Source organism: Centruroides vittatus, unplaced genomic scaffold, assembly GCF_030686945.1.
Source record: "Centruroides vittatus isolate TY-2023 unplaced genomic scaffold, ASM3068694v2 scaffold_3038, whole genome shotgun sequence".
Lineage (NCBI taxonomy): Eukaryota > Metazoa > Arthropoda > Arachnida > Scorpiones > Buthidae > Centruroides > Centruroides vittatus.
Window position 1 is genome coordinate 229,966 of NW_027122698.1, and position 21,218 is coordinate 251,183.

At 28.2% G+C, this 21,218-nt stretch overlaps 1 protein-coding gene across 7 annotated transcripts in view; it reads right to left on the reverse strand.

The window, feature by feature from the left end:
* The window catches only part of LOC136988021 (putative leucine-rich repeat-containing protein DDB_G0290503), a 72,322-nt gene that overhangs the window by 1,553 nt on the left and 49,551 nt on the right, over window positions 1–21,218 (reverse strand). The window contains exons 12-16 of one of the 7 annotated variants that reach the window (XM_067285798.1): window positions 20,735–20,902; window positions 10,813–10,947; window positions 10,643–10,725; window positions 6,505–7,153; window positions 5,728–6,148 (exon numbers count right to left, since the gene is read on the reverse strand). In XM_067285798.1, the coding sequence (XP_067141899.1) occupies window positions 6,110–6,148; window positions 6,505–7,153; window positions 10,643–10,725; window positions 10,813–10,947; window positions 20,735–20,902 (1,074 nt within the window). In that variant the 3' untranslated portion in view covers window positions 5,728–6,109. Of the gene's footprint in view, window positions 1–5,727; window positions 6,149–6,504; window positions 7,154–10,642; window positions 10,726–10,807; window positions 10,948–17,397; window positions 17,558–20,734; window positions 20,903–21,218 lie in introns of those variants that run through there. The other 6 variants (XM_067285797.1, XM_067285799.1, XR_010882713.1 and 3 more) reach the window with 6 other exon arrangements.

The following is a 21,218-nucleotide window of genomic DNA, read 5'->3' on the forward strand; positions in this document are numbered from 1 at the left end:
CTTTCGTGCCAATTAATCGACGTTTGTGTCACGAACGACTGAACCAAAAACGCCAAGATAACGATTCGGCAGAACGTAGACAAAGACCAAGATCAAAAAAAATATTTTTGGCACTGGTGGGGTGACTACGGCCTTACTAATTCACGTGTACGTCCAAACTTTAATATTTATATCTACAAACTCTTGCACTTTGATTTACAAGTTTGAACTCTAATCGTAATAAATATAATACTTTTGTTTCAAAATGTATTTATTTGAATAAAAAAAAAATAAAACAATGGGTTTGATAAAACAAATTAAGCAAACGTTTAGCGATATATTTTTATATTCTACATTTTTGAGAAGCCGACGATGTTAAAATTCCATATACTTATCGCCTGCACGTAATTCAAACGTATTAGGGCTCCTTAAACCCGGGCTGAGTTACGCGCCATTTTTAGGCATGTTTGCTATAATTTTAGTGTTAAATTTTAGGGGAAAATGGGTGGTTGTTCTGCAGTTGATATATAGATAGATAATGAATTCATAAAGCTTGTACTGGGCAAAAATGCGAAATGTCTTATTTTACTTACATGATATATAAAAAAGTTGTATTGTTTACAAGTTGGTTATTCTAATAAATATCGATATCTTCGGAAAACTATAAGGTGTTAAAATTTATTCATAACTTTCATATCATAAATTTTGAAATTAACTCCTGATACCACTATGAAAGTAATAGCTTTGTATGTTTTAACACGTCCATTACACTTTCAATATGCCAGGCGCTGAGGGTTGGCTCGTAAGTCAGCCTGGATTCTAGGAGCCCTAAAATGTATATAACCACGGTGGCCAAATTGGCTCGTAAACCGCACGTGCCTCTTCTACACCCTTATCGTAACTCCGTATAGTTACACAATTTCTTCTTATAAACTCGAGACGTGCAACTTACATACGTAATACTGTACAGTATAACTATAGTGGAGCTGCAATCAGGGTCTAAAAGAGTTGTAGTTTGGCCACCGTGGACATATAATAAACTTTTATAAGATTCGTAAACGACGAGAGTAAAGACAAAATTTGTGTACGTTACCGGAAACGGTTCCGAAATACTACTGTCGTCTCTCGTATCGGCATTGCTTGTCTTGGAGAAAAGAAACAAAAGATCAGTGACCCCAGTATAATTCTACTGTTTTCGTGGATATTTTTAAGCTTGAAAAATTTTTTCTTGTAAGCTTAAAATTATCGTTACGCTACTTATTATTCTAGAAATGAAGATTTAAATTTGTCGATTATTTTTCTCCTATTTAGAAAGTTATTACTATTATCTATTTGAGGTAAAAACTAACATCTATAGAGTTATCGATGTAAAAATGTAATGTATTCCATCTACCATGCGGATTGTTTGGTATCTGCTCGAAAAACTGCTTTAGTAGCGAATAAGCACTTTCATTTTGTTATCGGTTAACACAATATCTTGTTATATGCATTAAATATGTGTGGCCGTGGCTTCAATGCTTGGCCGGATGCGGTTCAAGCGTCACGATGCAGCTTGTGCGAGACGTCAATTTGAAGTTTTTAAGATAACATCACTACATTTTCACAAAAGTGACTAAAATGGTTAGAATTGTTACATCATGCTACATCAATGCCCATGCAAGACAATTAACTAACAAAAAGTTGTATGTTGTTTAGTAGAACCTGTTTAATCTACTCGTCTAATTTACCAATAAGCTGAAAGTGGTGACAATTGACACAAACACAAACAAACATCGTACGTACTTACTTTGGCAGATAGCATTTAATGCTATCTGATGGAGTAAGTACGTATGGTGTTTGCTTGTAAGTGTAAAGTATTCTAATCACTTTAGGACTTGTCTATACCGATAAGAAAAACCAAACGATAACATTAAGCGGCGTAAATAACACTACAACAAAACTACAATTAGAATATATTCTGGTTTTATTAATTCTAACATTAAGAAGGAAAGGCTTCCTACTTGGAATTTCATATTTAATTCATTTCGGGAACGAGAAAACACTGGGCGTAATGAAAACTTAACAGATGTATCATCTGTGTCATTCTTTAAGAGGGGTTAACCAATAAAATGGTCGAGACAAAGTGTTTTATTGTCTTGAGAACACGACAAAAAGAAATAGTGAGGTTGCGGTCGAAGTTTTCAAAGTGAAAACAACGTTTTCGCGATGAAAACGTCAGCCACAACCTCGCTAATATCTTTCTTTTTTATGCATGGTCGGCCATTTTCATATTGAATGTTAGCTCCGAGAGTTTTCAAAAGATTCGAAGTTGTCTTCGTCTCCATGTTCTGAAACGTGGACGAGAATTGTAAGTCATTCTCCCACCATTTGATCGACATGATTTGGATTAATCGACAGCATCTCTTCAAACTGGCTTTCTCTTCACTTTTTTTCTGACAAGTGATAATGTGCAGTGAAGAATTGATTGCATTTGGCGGTCATTTTCAAAATTAAAGTTTTAACCCTCGTAGCAGTTGACACTTATCGTATATTTGCATAAATTCTCACTATGCCCGTTGTTTTCACCATTTAGAAAGACATGTTTTGAAACTGTATTTATCCTGATAGCATGAAGTGAAATAGTGGCCAAGGCAATTGCATCGTCCATAAAATCCTATAGAAATGTCCTTATTTTTTAAAGTATCATTTTATTGCATATCTGCAAGAAACTGTAAAGATTGCATCGTCCATGATGTCATAGACATGAGAATGCTTTTCATTAACTTGGACTGTATCATCCATTGGATAAAAAATGAATGCAAGATTTGTAATGTCATCTGTATAACACAGGCTTATAAGCTTATTGTGCAAGTACGAAGCCATTACCATTGAGTAAAATGCATAGAAAACGGTTTAATTGCAGCTTATATGCATTAAACAGCACATGGACTTCAGCATTGGAAATCTGTTATGTTTTTGGATAAATCCAAAATTAACTTGCAAGAATCTGACAATAGAACCGTACATTAGTCATAGAAAAGACAAGGTTTATAACAGGGATTGCTTGATATAGACAGCAAAGTTTCCGATTAGTCGAAAGATGTGGAGACGCATATCCAATAACGGTGTTGGCAGACTAAACTTTATAAATGGGTCTGTGAATGCAGAGTGAAACAAAAACATCTTATCTGCCAAGCTAATTCCAACAATCAGGAAACAGTTTTGTGACAAAAAATCATGCATTCTCCTAGATGATTCTGCACCACGCCTGTTTCAAGACAGAGAAAGGATATACTGTATTATATTTTACTCACTATAGTTTGTTAATGTTATTGTCACTTAAACTGATACACATTAGGTAAAAAAGTTCCTACAAGAGGCTGAAATCAGGTGTTTAAGCTGGTCAGTTCTGATTTAAATCTGTTGAGAACTACTAGCACCGTGACGAAGGGCTGAAATAAGCCCAATTATGGGCACAATAATTGTCCAGGAGAGGCCTGAAAATAACTATAAACTACAAGAATATATTGTAAGAGCTTGTATAGAATACCTGAAGAAACTCATCCACTCTACATTGGAACATTGAAAAGCTGTTATTAAGGCTCAAGATGGACCTCCAAAATATTAGAAACCCATTTAATGAGAAATTACTGTTTATATGTTACATTTTTCAGGCCTAATTACACCATAAACCCTTTATTTTTTGTTTCTATAACAAGCAAAATGGAAAGTTCTTGTAACAGTACTGTTAATGAGTACTGTTACAAGCCAAGGTGTGAAATAATGCTTATTTAATAATACGAAACAATCTGTCAGATTTTTTTTATTGAGCTATATTAAAGCTAATTAATAATCATGAATTTATCATGAGATTGCAGCTTAAACCACCTACCTCTAGCCAAAGAAAGCTGGATACAGGTAGATTGTTTAAGCTGCAATCTCATGACAAATTTATTTATATATAATTATTAAATTTATTTATTTATAATTATTATATTAGAAAAATCTGGCAGATCACAAATGCTTTCCGATATATATCATAGGTGATGCAATTTCCAATGCTGCTACTAAATGTACTGTACATAGCTGAATATTATGAAAGATGTAATTATACTGGTCAATAATCTCTTATCCAAAATCATTGGGACTATACACTTTTTGGAATGATATTATAATATTTAAATTCAGCATACTGGCATCTATAAAAATAAGGATTCCCTAGGGTTCCACTAATTACTAGCATAACTGATAATGTCAAAAATTTAAAAGTAGCAAAAAAATCGCCTAAAAATAAACAAATTATCCATGAGCAGCAGACACACATCTGACTTGTAAAGGACTAATGTTCTGTAGACTAAACACTCCATAAAAAACCTTTAGTTTTTTGGAGCTTTTTGGCTTTTGGAATTTTATTTTTATTAGGAATTTATGTAGCTTGTGTAAGCTTTCTAGAAGTTGTATCCTGAGGAAAGACTCATCAAGATAACCATTTTAAATTATTCTACTAGAGGTTTTGACAATATGTTGCCAACAACTAAAAAAAATTATTAATGAGTCTATATGAACATGATCGTCATAATATATCATTCTTCATGTAGTGTAATTTATAATTAGATGTACTGTACTTCATTTTGGTTAGTCTAGAGAGCACTGTATCAAAATTAGAGAATTTAGCAGCTTATAAGAGCAATAAACCCCAAACTACAAACTGGTGATTCCTTTATTACAAACAGGATTTATTTATTGTCTTTTAAAAACAAAATATTAATACATCTTATAAGGCAAGAAATACAATATTTATTACTTTGCAATTTTAAATATCTTTAAAATACTTTCGTCTTTTTATAAAGCTTGTAGTAAAAACTTTGGGCCAAAAACTTTATTTTGATCAAATGTTAAAGCCAGATTCTTATTGGGCTATTACAAAGCTAATTAATCAATCAGATATTAAGAAATTTAAACTAGAGATAGGTAATTGTGCTGCCGTTTGGTGTTGAATGTAATAAGTAGAAATAAATAAATTTAATTTAGAATAATATGGAAGAACATTGTCATGGAATGGAACTAAAACCCACAATTCCTGCTTACTATACAGATGTTTTGCCAGTTATGTTATAAAGATCTTTGTCTGATCTTTACATTTACTTCCAGACCAATTAATTAATTTAATTTTGACACAACCATACTGCCCAATCTTCTCACTGACTTTTAATTTGAACCCAAAGTAAAGATTGTACATAAGTCCAGGTACAGTAACAGGCATACCATGCAGTAACACATCTTTTAAATTGCTTGGCACAATAAGCAAGAGTTGCAAGTTTGAGTTTTGTTCCAGGCCAATCTTTTCTCCCAGAATATTCTAAATTAAATTTATTTATTTCTAATTATTAAATTTAACATGAGGCAGCAGCTTAACCACCTATCTCTAGTCCAATTTGTTTAATATTCAATTAATAATTAGCCTCACAATAGCTCAATAAGAATCCAGTTATGTTTGATTAGTAGCATTTATCAAGTTATTTGTATATCTAATTATATAAATTTATTTTGTATGTGATCATCCAGAAGCTTAATTCATTTCTGCACATACATTACAGTATGTTTAACACTACTACAGTATAATTAGCTCATGCTACATAAATTCCTAAATAAAGTTTTACATGGAATTAAGAAGAATTATAAATTATTTATCAATAACTTGGCATCCCTATATAAATTACATAGGAACAACAAGCATTTGTTAAAAATTCCTGTCAAAATAGGAGTCACTTCCCAATTCAAAAGAACAATTTATTATAACTTTAATGTTTCATACAAAATTATACTTGTTTTTACATTTGTTCTAATTTTAATTATAAAAAAATTTTAAAAAATCTTATTAATAATTAATCCTGCAATTCTAGCAATTTAAAAAAGAGGAATTGTATAGTTAATAATCACAAAATCCAAATTATTTCTTCAAACAAATGTAAAAACAGATAGAAAACAAAAGGTTATCAAGTTATCAAAACTGACAAACTTTTAAGTTTTTGTTAATTTACACAATAAATAAAGCAGCAGTATCCAATTACATAAATGTAATGATTGCTGCCAGGTAATGTAATTAAAGTGTACATAAGGACACGAATCTTCTTGTCATCGGATTTAAAACCTATGAGCGTGCATTTAGTTTTGTATTTCGTAGTGCCATCTGCAAGTTAAAATATTATTAAATACTCAATGTAACTTATAAACTTCTTTAATCAATGACATTTACATTTCATGTGTTACAATTTGGGTGTACATTTTAATTTTGTTAGCAGCTTGGAACAATTAAGCATTGGTTTTAAATATGCAACTGAAACATGCTATTTCAGTTTGCAAATCTATCAAGCAGTTGAAAGTTTAAAAAAAAAAATGCATTGATATGGTATTGCAAATTGGAAATTTGTAAATTTTGTCAAGAATAATACTATTGATTTTAAAATATGTATTTAAGAAATATTTAAAGTTTTATAAGTGAAAATTTAACAATAAATATTTTTAAAAAATCAAATTTATACTTACGTCATTTGTTTTTTCTGCCGTAGATTGATTGGTCTCAACACTGCTACTTCTTCCTAATGAATTTTTCAATACTTTGGAAATCCTCGATCTTAAACTTTTCTCTTTTTCTTCCTTTTCTGTTTTACTTGATGAAAGACTTACAGTGTCCATATTTGGTTTCATTACATCAAGACTTTGCGTTCTTAGCATTTTCAATTTATCTTTTAGAGTCGACTTCTTTGATTTACTATCCGTATCAACACTTTCAATACTCCCAAATGTACTGCCTTCTCTTGATGGAAGTTCAGTTTGGTATCTTGTGCTCTCATCATAGCCGAGGACGGATCTTGATGTCCTACTACTGTAAGTATATTCCGATTCAGGAAGAGAAGTGTCAGATTCATATCCGTGAGCAGAAAAGCGGCCCAGATTAAATTTCAAACTCAGCTGACTTCCGGATGGACTTGACAAATTACTTTCATCTCCAGATTCCCATATTTTATGTGAGTCGGGCATTCCAACGGTATAATCCAAAGAAAGACTTTTGCGATTGAGCGATTTTTGTCGAGGAGGTGGGCGAATAATCATGCTGGGTGGAGGAGTTGGATAGTTAGTAAGTTTTTGTGGTGTTCGTCCAAACTTAGGCCCCACATCTTGTACAGAAATTGCTCTAAAGATACATAAAAACACATTAATTTATTACATACTTATTAAAAAGTTTGATAGACTTAACAAAATAAAGTAACACAAAGCATTAATACTGTACTTATATTGAATTATTTAGGATAAAAGATCTGTAAATTAATATTACATATTGGGAATACATAAAATAAATAAGTACTGTTCCTAGGTTTATAATTATATAAAAAAGAAAATCTAACCTTTCTATTAAGGAAATTAATAATTTTAAGAAATTGCTATTCACAACTGGATGGCCAAAGTAGTAATATTCAAGTCTGGGTTGGATGCTCAGAAATTTTATGAATAATTTTATATGAATAATAATAGATTCTGTCTTTGTGACTCTATCAAACCCACAATGGATATGAAAAAAGTTCTCTTAGTGCATGAAGAGTGAAAATATTTTTAAAAAAGTCAGATCAATTAATTAGAAACATGTAAAAGAAGTCATCACGATGGAAAATTCAAACTTTCCTAGATTATTGTTTTGTTCATGAGTATTGTCAGATTAATGAATTTTACTTTCTGAAGCTGAATTAGTATAGTCTTAAATATGTACATACAAAAAATTTTTGGGAATTACTTACAATTCAGTTAAAATTTATTTTTATCTATCTGCAGATTTAAAAAAAACAAAGAAACTAATTTTAATATCAAATTCCCAATGCTATTACAGAAATGTCTTCAATAAAATATCTTATAATTCTCATTTGTCTTCATTTATAGTTACATCTTAGACTTAATTCAATTTACCATTACTATTTCAAAGTTCTTTGTTGGCTTCAAGGGTCTGCAGCCCAGCCTAATTTATTTAGAGGCATTACAGATATAAAGGCATAGAATACAAATATTAATTATGTGCAACAAAATGAAGGTGAGGACCCCAGATATGGCTAGGTATGACCATGCATTAATGTAGTATTTGAACTTAAAATTTAAAATCTTAAAATCTTCAGATTCTAAAATAATCTGAAATACTTTTCCTAATGTATTTAAAATAAATGTCTAAAGACAAGTGATTTTCTCTCCTTAAGTAACAATGTGACCTATAAATTTATTTTATTAATAGTGTAATTCACAGTGTAACAGGCTAATCTCACAGAGAAAACTGATGAAGGTTATATTAATTTAAATTACCGTATTTTACAGACTATAAGACGCTACAGGCTATAAGATGCACCTTAAATTTTAAGCAATTTAAAAAAAACAAATACCTATAAGACGCTACGGACTATAAGACGCACCTGAATTTTGGAGGCAATTTTTCGAAGAAAAAAGTGCGTCTTATAGTCCGTAAAATACGGTAATTAATTTATATTTAGAAAATACTAGCAGGTAAACCTGGCATCGCTTGGGCAAAAAATAAATACAAACATTAAGATTATTATATTTATTTCATATTTCTAACTCTTCTGTTATATTATATTACTAGCTGTTACCCATGACTTTGCCCGCGCAGATTTTGCAAGTAAACATCATTTATATTCAATATTTCAACCATCATAGTAATTATTATATAACACCTACCACTGAGAATGATAAGAATTGCTGAGAATCAAATGAACTGTTTTCAATTTGATCAATTTTCTGAAACGTTTACAATCGTTCTATAATCGAACCAATACGCAATAACAAATTTGAATTTAAAATGGTTCTAACATTTGGTTAAATATTGAAATATATAAAAATATTTATAACAATGTCTGAAATGTTATCAATTTAATACATCTAAGTACTCAATGAAGACTAAACATAGTTGAAAGCAAAAAATTGCATCTAAAAAGTACAGTAGAAGCTGTTCTTCAGGTTAAGCCTTAATCCTCTTCCATGTGGGAGAATTTCCAAAAATCCCTTCATAGTGTGTGTTTTTATGAATTACCCTAACTGTGTACCAAATTTCATCTCTTTAGGTTCAGCGGTTTACTCTGGGTGACAAAGAATCAATCAGTCAGTCAGTCAGTCAGTCAGTCAAGACAAGTAATTTTATATATTTAAATAGTATCTGATTTATATAACTATGAACATTATCTTACATAAGGGTTTATCACACCAAGTGTCCATCTAACAGATTTTTAAAATTTTCTTCCTCTACTGTACACAATTTTAAAAATGTGTTAGATTGGTCACTCAATGTGATAAACCTTTACGTAAGATAACCTTTGTAGTTATATAAATCAAATACTATAAGAAACATTGAAATTAAAACAATATAAAGAGTTTGGTTATTTCAGCCTACCATTGTTGTGTTTATAGTAATACTCAGATGGCATGAAATGGCACAATTTCATTGGTCAAATAGAACCCAACTGAATATACAATATCTCAAAATTTTTAAGACATTGTATTATTTTCTAATGTTAGCACTAACAAACTGTTTCATTCACAGCCAAATTTCAAATAGGGATCTGCCAATGAATCAAATTTCACAAAAAATAGACCAAACACTTAAACTTTTGTACATCACAAAATGTGATGTACAGTACAAAAAGAAAACATTAATATGGCTCTGGCACGTTACGCTAGTGCTCTGGGACCAAGCTATCCTAATATACAGGGTCTTTGACTGGCAAAACATTAGAGCATTGGAAGCCATAGAGATCTACAGGGCAGACAGAAGTGGAGCCTGCATCAACACGGATGCCATTCATGTACCAAATGCATGGAAGTACTATTTAGACTCCTAAAATATATACGTCATATATGATACATCACAGCCTTTATTCAAACTTTTTTGAAAGTTTTAAAATTAAAACACGGCTACATTCTATAAATAGAATGGTTTTTTTGTTTTACATTTCCTGAAGAGGGCCAATAAAGTAGTAGCCGAAAACGTTCAAATATTGAATTTGGGTGTTTCTTTGCTGGAAATTTTGCATTTAGGTGTGATTCTCTAGAGCAGAGATGGGCAACCTGCGGCCCGCATTCAAATATTTTGCGGCCCGCGACGCATAAAATGTGAATAAATATATCAATTTCCCAGCTTAAGGAAGTATGCAGCAAAAATTCAAACGTTATTTTTACAACTTATGTATGTGAATAGTTTTTCCAGCAATGAATTTAGTAAAAATTAAAACAAGAAACTGCTAACAGACACATGGAAACTAATTTAAAACTAGCAGTGACGAATATTTAACCAAATATTTCCAATATATTACGTTTACATCAGTTCCAGAAGCTAAATTAAGTATACCTATGCTAATTTATAATTATATATGAATAAATAATTCTGATTTACCAACATTTTTTTTTTTTTCTCTTTCTCTTGTATGCAGCCCGCATCAGTTCAAAAGTCTTAAAATGCGGCCCTTACATAGAAAAAGGTTGCCCATCCCTGCTCTAGAGTGTATAGAGTGCACAAACATCCTCATTTATATATATATGGATTAAACTAATTATGTACAATAAAATATATTTTCTAATGATGTAAATAAAAATGCATTAAATAATCTTCAAGTTATAATTGAAACAATAATCTTACCTTCGAACCGATGATCTTTTAGCCGCATCATCTTCGGGAATCGTAATAGTTATTGTTTGGATTTGTTCCAATTTCTTTTTTAACTAAAAATTAATTTGTTATTAATATAAAATCTTCCACTCGTAAATCCTAAATGTATGTAGAATAAATTTTGTGCAGGATTAATTTACCATATCTGCTACTTTACTTGCTTCATCTAAATTAGATTGATTCAAAGTTAATCTAGAGTATGATTTTCTTCTCTCTAAACTGGAAACTGCTTCGGGAGTTGAGTCAAATTTAATTAAAGCTGTCAATCTTTTAATCTAATAAAAATATTTTAATATGAAGTCGTAATTATTTTTTTTAATCTATTATTTTAAAATAAAAATGTGTTAAATTTAATTTTATTTAAGTTTAACGATTGATTTTACTAGTAAAACATCAAAATAATCAATCATATAAATAAGTTTATTTAGATTATATGAAAAATACTAATTTAATAAAATCTGCAAGTAAAACCTTGACATTATTTGTAATAAATTGACAGGAATTCATCAAATTCAGTCCCTCCTTTATTAATTTTTATTTCCGTAAACAATACTAATGACATTTTTAAAATAGTATGTCTTTTAAACAGAACTTTTCTCTCTATTTTGGGAACAAAACTGAAAGAGAGATGACTGAATTTGATGAATAAATATTATTATTATATATTAATTACTAGTACAAATTAATACTAATTATTAATACTAGTAATTAATATTAATATTAATTTGTATTGATCCAAACAAGTATTGCATATTGTTAAATGTAATTTTTTCTTTATTAAATGTGTTTTGAATGATATTGTTAACTAGAACATTGCACAATTTTGTTGTATTGAGATAAAATTGAAGCAGAGCTGAAAAGAAAGAAGCGATCCCTTCACCTGTTAGGCATAAAAGAGATGATCCTTATACCCGATAAACGCAGACAGGTGAACTTTGCACTTTCTGCCTCAAAAGGGGATAATCTTGTACCTGCCAGACATGGGAGAAATGATCCTTGCACATGTCAACATAGAAGAGATGCAATCCAAGAACAAAGCAATTGCCATCGATTGCTTTGTTCTTGCGTTATCTTCATTTTTCATGCTTATTTTCCGTTAGGTGCATGTAATTCCGTTTTTATTTTTGACCACTAGACCTAAATTCAGTTTGGCGTGCTCAGTCACATGAAAGAGCACAGACATTGTCACTTTAATACTCTTGTATATTGAACACAAAGTCATGAACTCCTACCTATTTTTACTTTCCCAGATCTGTTATATATAACAGAGGGAAAGTATGACGGTCAAAAAATGACCCCCTAAAATTTTTACATTATTGAACTTGAAATGTCGAGAAATGCAAAAAAATCTGGAGATTTTTCTGTACGTATAGATGTTAGTGTGGAGGAAGGCATGATTTTGTTCACCTACCTGTGCTTTTTGTTGAAAATTTCTGAAATTTTGCAGGGAGGTTTGTGTGTTAGGGAGATTGATACTATTAAATTTTGATGGTTAAAGGTTGACAGGATGAGAAGATAAAGAAGGGTTGTGTGTCATATCTCAAGTCAGGTCAGACTTAATGACAATTCTACTCATTATTAGTACAGTAGAGCATCGATTATCTGAAACAATTCAGGACTGAGGCTGTTCGAATAATAGATTTTTTGGATAACTGATTACGTACAAAAAAATATATTAACCTATTCCATGTTGAAATTCGTACAAATCCTGGTGCGTCCTTAAGTACCCTTTTGTGGTCGTGCCAGTGCTGCCAGCTAAAACATGTACACAACAAAAATAATATTGGAGTAGCCCAAGACATAGCCAAATATTGCAGTGCCACAGCACTAGCAGAAATTTAAATTTACCGACTGGAATGCTTTTGGTTAACCATTTAGCATATTGGTTCATCAATATTCGGATAATCAATGCTCTACTGTATTTACAATTTTTTATACAACATGTCCCTACCCTAAAAATGAAGCTTTTTGCCATTTTATAATAATTAAAAATATAAAAAGTTTTTAAATAAAATATCATAACAGATGGCACCACCAAAATTTTAAATGTTGCTGGGAAAGTTAAGCAACTCATTGCTGGAATTTTTACATTTAAATGGACCAACATTAATTTCTGGATTCCTTGTCTCAATCAATAAAAATGGCAAAGTTTTATCAAAATTAGGCCATTAAATTTCAAGAACAAACTTGATTCTATAAGTCCATAAAAGATCTATGGGCTAATAGAATTGAGTTCTATGTGCTATTTATACTCATTGCAAAATTCAACTGATTATTGAGAGCAGTAAATGCAGATGATTTCACTGCCAAGAGTTAGGAACAATGTGTTGAGATTTGGTTCATAGACTGAATGAAAAATTGTTATTACTGTATATAATATCATTCAAATGCCATTTGAAGTACTTTCAACAAAGTAAAATATTGATAATTCTGTTGAAGAAACTGGTTTAGAGCATTTCATTAACACCAAATGCATTAAAAATTGTTTAAGTTTAAGAAAACAGCCTCACTGTTTACTATAAGGGAAGATATTCTATAAACTGATATGTTCAATAATAATAAAAAATATCTAGTTAAAGTAATATGAATAATATATAAATGTTTTGCTGTCAATAAGATGTATACAACAAAAAAATTGTAATTTTAGGATACCAGTCAATGTGAGGAAGGTTTGCCCTCCCACCCATATAAATATTGTTGTAATTTTCACCAACGTACATTGTAAGTTCTTTCCTTTTTTAAACTTGTTGTTGTTATACATTTATGTTGTGTTCTAAAAAAAACTTTTTTGGTTTAGCACTGAAGAGGGGTTGGAATACATTAGACCAACCCAAAATGCATATGATGTAATTCTAAATAAAATCAAGTTGCCAATGATATTGCTGTGAGATTGGTCTACCAATAATTTTTGGATTACAGAGACTAAAATCACAATATGAATAATAAAAAATAAGAACTATGAACATGTGTTTTTATTCTTCGGAATTCAACTTGCAAATCAAAAGTAATTTCCTTATTACCTTTTTTATATTGTGAAGAGATAATTTTGTGAATGAAAACATCAGTTGGAAATATGATCATATATAAAACCTATACAAAGAAAATCTTACAAAATTTGATAATAGATAGTTTGAAATGATTCATTCTATGTCTGAAAAACATTAATTAATTAAAGTAGAACTCAGTTTATTCTGTCTTATGGAGTTTTTAATTTCTTTCAGTTCTAAAGAAAAACTAACTTCCAAATATATCAAGCAAATATTAAGCAATTTATTATTAAATTAAACACAGGGAATAAATTTAGATAGAGTTAGATAGCCTAATAAATAGGATTTAACAATTTTGATAAGCCCTCCAAATTGTTAAATCCTATTTATTAGGCTATCTAACTATCTAAATTACAGTCATGGGCTAAAAGCGTCATTTATTATTATTACAGGGAATAAAATAACTGTTGTCAATAAAGAAATCACCACCATTCTATACAAGAACTCATTTTATACAAATTATGTAAAACTGTTATAAAAATATTTTAACATTAGAAATAAAAATGAAAGTAGGATATAGAAATTTTAATCTTAATTAATCTAAAAAATATCCTAATTAAGAAAAAGGCGGATTATTGAAATTATGTAAAATTAAACAACTATGCTTTGATTAACGTTAAAAATTATATTATGCTTATTTTTTTTATTAAAAACAATTTTAATATAGCATGAACTTGTATCCACGAGGTATGTAACATACACAAATTGATAGAGTAACTGTCTAAATTTCATCTCTCATCTGCATTTGAACATCTCATTCTCTATTACCTCTAGGAAGTACTCCTCAACATTTTGTTTTACAGTTTGCAAAGTCAGAATGGCTCATCATTGTGCAACACGGATAATCTGCAGGAGCTGTAGAATTGTGACTGCTAAGGAAGGAATGGAAATGGATATGCTGCAATGGGTGTAGGAAAAATTTGAGTATCAGTTAGATGTGATGTGATGTGATGTGTTGAGAAATTGTAATGGACAAATCTGAAACTTGGATGGTTTTCCGATATTTTAATGTACTTTACAACATTCTCAAATAATAATTAACATAATTACAATAATTTAAAATGGTAACATTCTTTTTGGAAGACAATAAACAAAATTGTAAATGGATAATGATAATTATGTTTACTGAAAAAATTTTTAACTAAATTGGATAATTATACAGATTTTATTTGAATATGAGAGCTATATACTTATTACTTATCTAATTATATTATTTCATTAAAATAGATAAATTAAATGAAGAAATTTATTTATTTTAGAATCATAAAATATAATTTAATACTATATATATAAAAGTCAGAACTAATTTGAATTTATGTTTTAAATACCTGTGAATTTTTATAATTTTAGTATTCATATCATTTCCTTGAAATTTTATGTTTAATAAAATTATTTATCATTATTATTTTTTAAATAAAGCTATACCTTATTTTATGAATAATAATACATAAAATGCATATATATACAATCAAACCATGATACAGTGCTGTCCAAAACAGCATCTTTCCCAAATTACCATTGAATAGTTGTAAATGTTTCTTTTCAGTAAATATTAAATAGCAAAACGTTCAGTATCCATGAATTAGTAAACATACAAATCTGCATTACAGCCAAATATCACCAAGTTACATGATTTTCAAACTCTCAAGCTTGCATATAAACTTCATTACTATATACAATTCTTATTGTTTGACGTGTTTTGGTTTGGTTAGTAAACTTTTATTGATGTGAGGACCATTTTGGTCAAGATGCGTCAGTATTTCAGTTTTATGTCACACTCAATTCAGTGCCAATTTCAGAGAAAAATAACGTTTGATTGTAGTTTGAAACATTTTTTTAAATACTCACTTGATCAATTTGCTAATTATCTAAGATTTCACATCAAGAGTATTAAAGATTAATAGTTGATTATTAATAGTAAAATTTTTTAATCATGTTAGAATATTAAATATCAAAATATCTAATATAAAAAATACATATAAGAATTTAAAAAAGAATAAATCTTTTCATATCATATATTTTAGAAAATATCAGAATATGAAATAAACTGTTTTTTGCTTAAATTCGAATTTAAATGTAATGAATACATTTCGTTTGGCTTTTGATTAGTAATGTGTGTTTTATATAGCTTTGAAACATTATTCTAAAACATTGCCAAATTTCCAAAAATATATGTACATATATAATATTTATTTAACATATACAATATATTGACAATTAAGAAAATCTAGAAGTAATAATACAAATCACTAAATCAATATTTGATTTAGTGATTTGTATTACAATTTATTAAGTAAATAATACAGTTTTCTTAAATTATAATCAGACATTTCAGATTAATAAATATATAATTTTAGCTGAAACTAATCAAATAATTTAAAAAGGCAATGGGATCGGTAAAATTTTCAATTCTAAAAAACTTTAAGTTAAAAACCAAGTAGAAAAAACTACTCTTTAAAATCTGACTTCGAGTGAGTTAAGAAACAAATAAACAGAAACGAAAAGATGCTATACTTTTTTCATAATTTTCTTGGTTCTATTCCCCAAATGCATTTCGCCAAGCCTCATCAGTGGGTAGTTGAGTTTTGGTAACCTCCGTTCCTTTTATGCTGGATGATGTTTTCCCAGCATGCATCTATCTGCATACCGTCATTCAGATTGATTAAATTTGCATATTCTTTTATACAAAAATGTTCTATTATTCTACGTTTTAAACAATCTTCTTCTTTATAAAGTATTTTTATATTATTTCTGTCTATGTTACAAATCAAACATAGACATTTTGTAACATAGACAGAAATAATATAAAAATACTTTATAAAGAAGAAGATTGTTTAAAACGTAGAATAATAGAACATTTTTGTATAAAAGAATATGCAAATTTAATCAATCTGAATGACGGTATGCAGATAGATGCATGCTGGGAAAACATCATCCAGCATAAAAGGAACGGAGGTTACCAAAACTCAACTACCCACTGATGAGGCTTGGCGAAATGCATTTGGGGAATAGAACCAATAAAATTATGAAAAAAGTATAGCATCTTTTCGTTTCTGTTTATTTGTTTCTTAACTCACTCGAAGTCGGATTTTAAAGAGTAGTTTTTTCTACTTGGTTTTTAACTTAAAGTTTTTTAGAATTAATAATTTTAGCTCCCTATACAGGGTGGTCCATTTCAATCACTCCACTGTAATAACTCAAAAAATATGCAACCTACAAAAACAAAATTGGTTCAAAGATATTTTTGAGCTATTTAAGTGCAGTGATTAAAATAGACCATCCCACATAACTTAAATATATGTCAATTTATAAAGCAACAATGATTTTGGTAGGAAAAATTAAATAATATATTTTGATGGACAGTATAACAGTTAAATTAATATTTTCAAATTAATGATTTTATATAAACAAGTCAAAATTAACCTTTTAATAAAAAATTAGTATTGACCTGAATCATTTGTAAATAAAAAGTAAGTAGTATGTATAAACATATTAGCAATATTAAGCAAATTAAAGTTAATAAGCACATATAATGCAAATGAAATGGGTGAAACTAATAAAATTTAGTATAAATTTGAAATGAGTGTTAATATATTAAAATTAATAAATATAAATTAATATATTAATTATGATTTAACTGAAGATTTCAGATATCATCTAATTGCTGCATTTTTAAACTTACTTTAAACACTGGTCGCATGCACTCCTGTTATGGAATCATGATGGATAAAATATACATGCCTTGATGGATAAATCAACTAGTTGCATGCCGGGTTGAATAGTTATGCAAATATCAAAATATCTGCCTTGGCAGAATATTTCCAGCTACACAAAAAATCTAAAGTTAATATGAAAGTAAATATTAAATAAATAGCAAAATTAATGGATTAAAGGAAGTATAACATGCATTCTAATCATAGTTATCTTATATATAAAGATATGCTGAATAAAGATAAAAATAAGCACATTTAAATTTCATTTGTGTATATAGAATGTAACAAAATTCTCTACCTTCTAATAAAATATATGATATTTATTAATAAAATTTCTTTAGAAGTTCAATTATGTTGAAAGTTAGGATTCTTATTATCAGTTAGAAGTTAAAAATAAACATTAATAGAACATGGCTATCAGAGATGTTGGCCATAATAGATAAGTTGACTGGTAAAGCCACTATAATCAAACTTCTGAAATTTGATACAAGAAATTTCTGGTTTTGAAAAACAGGTCTACTTCTGCTTTACTATTTGTAAACAATTTTTTATATAGAATGAGATGTTTCATCAGAAATAATATAAAACTGTAACTGATATTACAAAACTTATATCAGAGGCAGTCAATGACACGTGTATTTCAAAGTCTAACAAATTTTTTAAATGCTTTACTATTTCTGGTAGCAATGTTAAACTACAATCCCCCTTCACCTACTTTTTCCATTGACTCTATTCCTATTAATTATGTTACATCATTCAATGATCTGGAAATAATCTTTGATACTAAATTTACTTTTAAAAATCACATTGATGAAATAGTTAAATTTCTAACTATTAGATGTGGAATATTATGGTGATTTTGTAAATCTATCTTATCTAAAAATGCATTAAGAGCTTTTTTTTTTTTTTTTTTTTTTTTACTAATTTTCAGTCTTGCATTGATTATGGATTACCCATTTGGTCTATGGCTGCACCTTCCCTTTACAATAAAACTCCTACAACTCTTGAAAAACTTTACTTATCTTTTAAAAAAATTTATGCAATTTACCATATACTCAGAATCCTAACTTTGCAGGGATTAGATTAGGTTTTTCTTCATTTTTTGAGCATATCAAATATTTTCACCATTTACTTTATTTTAAAATTTTTAATTGTTTTATTTATTATGATTGCCTATTTTTACAGGCAATCATAATAAATCCTTCTGTCGAAAAACCTATGACCTTCATCTTGTGTGTATCTTAAAGGTTCTTTTTTTTTTTTTTTTACCATATTTTTCAAAATTTAAATAATTTTGATTTTTTTTTCCTTAATTTTTCTTGTTTTAAATTAAAATGTAAAAACACATTATACAATTTTTACTTTTATTTAATTGTTGTTTTTTTTTTTTATTAGTTATATTTATATTTATATATTTATTAATTTGGAGGTAGATATCAATTGTCCTTCAGGACTTTTCTGCTTATTTCTAAAAATAAACAAATTTTGTCTCCAGAATTTCCAACTTTGTTGCAGATCACTGGAAGCTGCTATTGTAAAGTAAAAGTCTGTTTTTTAACAAAGCCTTGTTATATAAGTTTGCAAGAAACACACTCATCATAACTAGTTTTGAAAAGAAAGCTAATTGATCATAATATGATCAATAAGTTTTTAAGAGGTATATCTATATTAATGTACAGTACTACTGCATTATATCACATCCTGATATATTACTTATTTAGATATATTGCACTGTTTTTTGTCTTCAAAATATAAAACCACTTTAGCTTGTAATTTTTAAAAATCAGTTTTCATTGAATTTCAACTGGCAAAGAAATACTATCTTATTTTATCACTGATTTTGTACTCTACTATTGTATAAAAACAATATACAAAAAGCAAATCAGTATGGAGATGATAAAAAATAGACAAAATAGGTAAGATAGATAGATACACCAGTTATATTGCTCATTTGGTTCAGCTTCTGAAAAGCATGTTATGAGGAGCTACTATAATTTTTACTTTCAGTCAGTCAACAAAACAGTTATCATTTAATGTGTTTTAATTACTATATTTTGTTTTTATAATTGAAATACTTCATTGAGAAAATTGTTGCATTTCAACAGATCTCATATTTTACAAAAAATGACAGAGGATTCTATTACTACTATATACATAAAATTTTGGTAAAAAACTTTTAAATTATTTTGAAATAAATTAAAAACAAAGCAATTTAAATTTTTACAATAAAAATATTCTTAAAATTTTAAAATTTCAAATTAATTTAAAATAAATTAAATAAAAGTAGCCCATGAAACAGCTAGTTATATAAAATTATTCATATGGCTTATGAACATTAGTCTTTTTTCACATATTTATAATAGTAATGACATGGATTTTAACAAAATTTCATTTGAAATGTGAAATTCATCAATATTTTAAAATTTTAGTTCTATATTAAATACTTATCTTTCATGAAAGTTTTTTCATTTATGATATTTATCTCAAGAGGTAAAGGTTCCTGAAAATTGTAGTGTTGCAATATTATTTTCTAAAGTATAATCTTTTAATAGTTCAAAACCAAAAATAGTCCTAAACCATTGCATTTTTATAAAAATAATTTAAACTAAGATCATACTGTTTGTTAACATTGCGTTTGACATTGAAGTTCATAATTTTGACTAAATTTAAAAAACTTTTTCTTTAATCACATTTAAAGTTTATTAATTTGTAAATTTAACAATTTAACAGTTGGATGAATATTTAATTTCTAAAGTTTTATTTACATGTACAAAACTATAATGTTTAGTCAATCAGGTTGTGACTGTTAATCTGATTCATTATGATAATAGAAAGAATCAAATTTTGTATATTATATATTCCTTATAATAAACTATAAATATATATTATTGTAACTTTTTAATATTTAATCTTTGACAATGATCAAAAACATGAAAGTTAAATCATAAATTGCATTGTAGATAGGCCATAATATGGAAATTCAGTGTACATAGGTAAAATAGAAATAAATATGTAACCTCCTATTTTCTTGCAAAGAAATTTTCTTTTTAATTTTCTAAATTTTTATATTTTATCTGCATTAATATGCAATTAAAATAGAGCATTAAATATTTATACATTCAAATATGTATATCTGACAGAAATCTAATCAATGCTTTTATCATCTGTAATGTGTAAATTTATAGCAAATAAAAATCTTAATGCAGATTTCAATAAAAACTGCTGAAAAAATTATTCACATTATTATAATTAAAAAGAATATAATTATAAATTTCACAAATATGTATGAAGACTGTACTTACATCATTTTCCATATTTTTTATTTGATTTTGTACATCTTGTGAAACAATTAACTGTTGTTTCCATTTTTCTTGGTTCTTTTCAACTGCTTCTTTATCTTGTCGTAACCATTCATATTGAGTTCTCAGTTTTTCGTAGGAGGTTCGAGCATCAACACTTTCTCCATGTAGCTAAAATTAATATTGAATAATGCAGTTTATTAAATTCTTTTTTGTTTGATATAGTATTTGGAATAATGCACTTAATCCAATTAATTTAGAAATTTTCATTACGAGAAATAAACAGCTTTGAAGACCTTTCTAGATATTAATTTTCCAAAAACAAAAATGAAAATTGTAGATGAAACTAGTCAATTGTAAATTAAATTGTTTATTAACTTTTACTCAATTTTAAATGAATGAGTTTAATTGAGTGTTATTTTCAAAAAAATAAAAATAAATGACTTTTGATTATTGACAAAATTAAATAATTCATAATTTGTTTTCG